The sequence below is a fragment of the Tupaia chinensis genome, unplaced genomic scaffold (genome assembly GCF_000334495.1).
Source record: "Tupaia chinensis unplaced genomic scaffold, TupChi_1.0 Scaffold000115_1, whole genome shotgun sequence".
Taxonomy (NCBI): domain Eukaryota; kingdom Metazoa; phylum Chordata; class Mammalia; order Scandentia; family Tupaiidae; genus Tupaia; species Tupaia belangeri.
In genome coordinates, this window is record NW_006159579.1 from 5,858,774 (window position 1) to 5,860,455 (window position 1,682).

The 1,682-nt window shown below is 46.5% G+C and overlaps 1 protein-coding gene across 2 annotated transcripts in view; it reads left to right on the forward strand.

Moving 5' to 3' along the window:
- The window catches only part of LOC102498158 (lipopolysaccharide-binding protein), a 28,494-nt gene that overhangs the window by 6,791 nt on the left and 20,021 nt on the right, over positions 1-1,682 (forward strand). For both annotated transcript variants that reach the window (XM_006144128.3, XM_006144129.3), the window contains exon 4: positions 1,146-1,301. In XM_006144128.3, coding sequence (XP_006144190.1) covers positions 1,146-1,301 — 156 coding nt within the window. The remainder of the gene's footprint in view (positions 1-1,145; positions 1,302-1,682) is intronic.

Below are 1,682 nucleotides of genomic sequence, written 5' to 3' on the forward strand. Positions count from 1 at the left end.
CCCCTACGTTTTGTTGATCATTCAATTTCATAAGTAGCCTAACTACTTTTGATAGCACGTTCAACTGGTAATTTCAAGAAAAGCAGTTTTGAACTGGTAAGGACATGTCCTTGAAACTTAAAGCCTAGAAACAGGTTAGTATTCTGTTCAAATAGTAGGTACATGAGCCTATTGACAGCTCAAGACAGGCCAAAAATCCTTAAACCCAGACAACAAAGCTTAGAAGAAAAGCAGCACTATTTTAGTCAAGTCATAGAATGCTATTTCACCAGTTCAGTCCCATGTACTTAATCTATTGTCTGTTGTGGTTTGATCTTCCCAATTGAATTCTGGGATATAATATTCAACTCCAGACTTGTCCCTACAATTAAGTTGGCCATTTTCTTAGTTTTTGAATTCTTATTTCTGTGTGTCTGCATTTAATTTTCCTGACATAGCACTCCCTTGAGAACTTCTTGGAGATCTGGTCTGGTGCTGGTAAATTCTTTCAGGTTTTGTTTATCTGAGAATGTTCTTCTCTTTTGTTCTTTGCATATTAAGGAAATTAGTTTATACTCGAGTATTAGCTCACGTAGGAAGGAAATTAGCTCTTCGGCTGTCTCATGATGCAATATTTTTTGTTTACGTGTGGCTCTTATTGTTCACTGAAGTTTTCGTTTTCTTTTTAAAACTTTTTTTAAAGTTTATTTCTCCTATGAATGAGAGACAGAGACAGACAGCTCCTCCGATGGGGTCCCGATGCCTCCACCTGCCCCCAGCGTCAGCCAGCCCTGGGTCCTGGGCACACTCGCACGTGGCACACGCATGGAGGTCCACAGACGTGAACTGGGACCCTTCCCGCACGGGTCAGCCCCTAGGTGGAGCTTTACCTCTGTGCCCCTATCCTTCCTATGCTGGCCAGTTTCTCAGCGCCTTCCTTCATGGCTTATGAGAGTTGGATCTTGCCTGGAAATGCCCTTCCTCATCCCTGACTGTAAATAGAGGACCCAGGCTTTTCCTATTCATAGATCTTTTATGGCCTTATTTATTTTTCTTAATCCTTTGCTCAGCTCTACTTATTTTAGGGTAAGAATTGAGCTTTCTGTTTTCCTGCAGATGTGACAGGCCCTGGGTCAAGAACTAACCCTCTTCTCTTATCTCCTCAGGAAGCTACAGGGCTCCTTCGACCTGCATGTCAAGGGCATCAGCATTTCAGTCAACCTCCTGCTGGGCCGCGAGCCCACAGGGAGGCCCACAGTCACTGCCTCTGGCTGCAGCAGTCACATCTGTGACATAGACGTGGACATATCGGGAGCTCTGGGGTAGGTCACACAGCAACACTGCCAGCTTGACCTCTGGTCACAGCCCGTGGCCCATCCCGCCCTTGGCCTAGCCACTCTCACTGGGAAGACCCAGGAAGAGGGCATGGGCAGTTGAAAATCATTCTGGAGTATCAGTGTGTCATAGTGTCACTTCCACAAAAATAAATAAATAAGGGAACCAGCAGTTAGTGTAATGGCTATGTTGCTGGACTCCCATGTAGTCGACCGCAGTTTGCGTCCTGGACCCGGTGGCTTAAAACTCAGGCCGGGCGCGTGTGCGTGCGTGCCCAAGATCCTGAGAGAAGAACAGAGGAGAAGGGCCTGCGGCGTGACCATCCCCCCTGGGGGGTGATTTCTCGCTTTCTGTCTCTATGTCTGTCT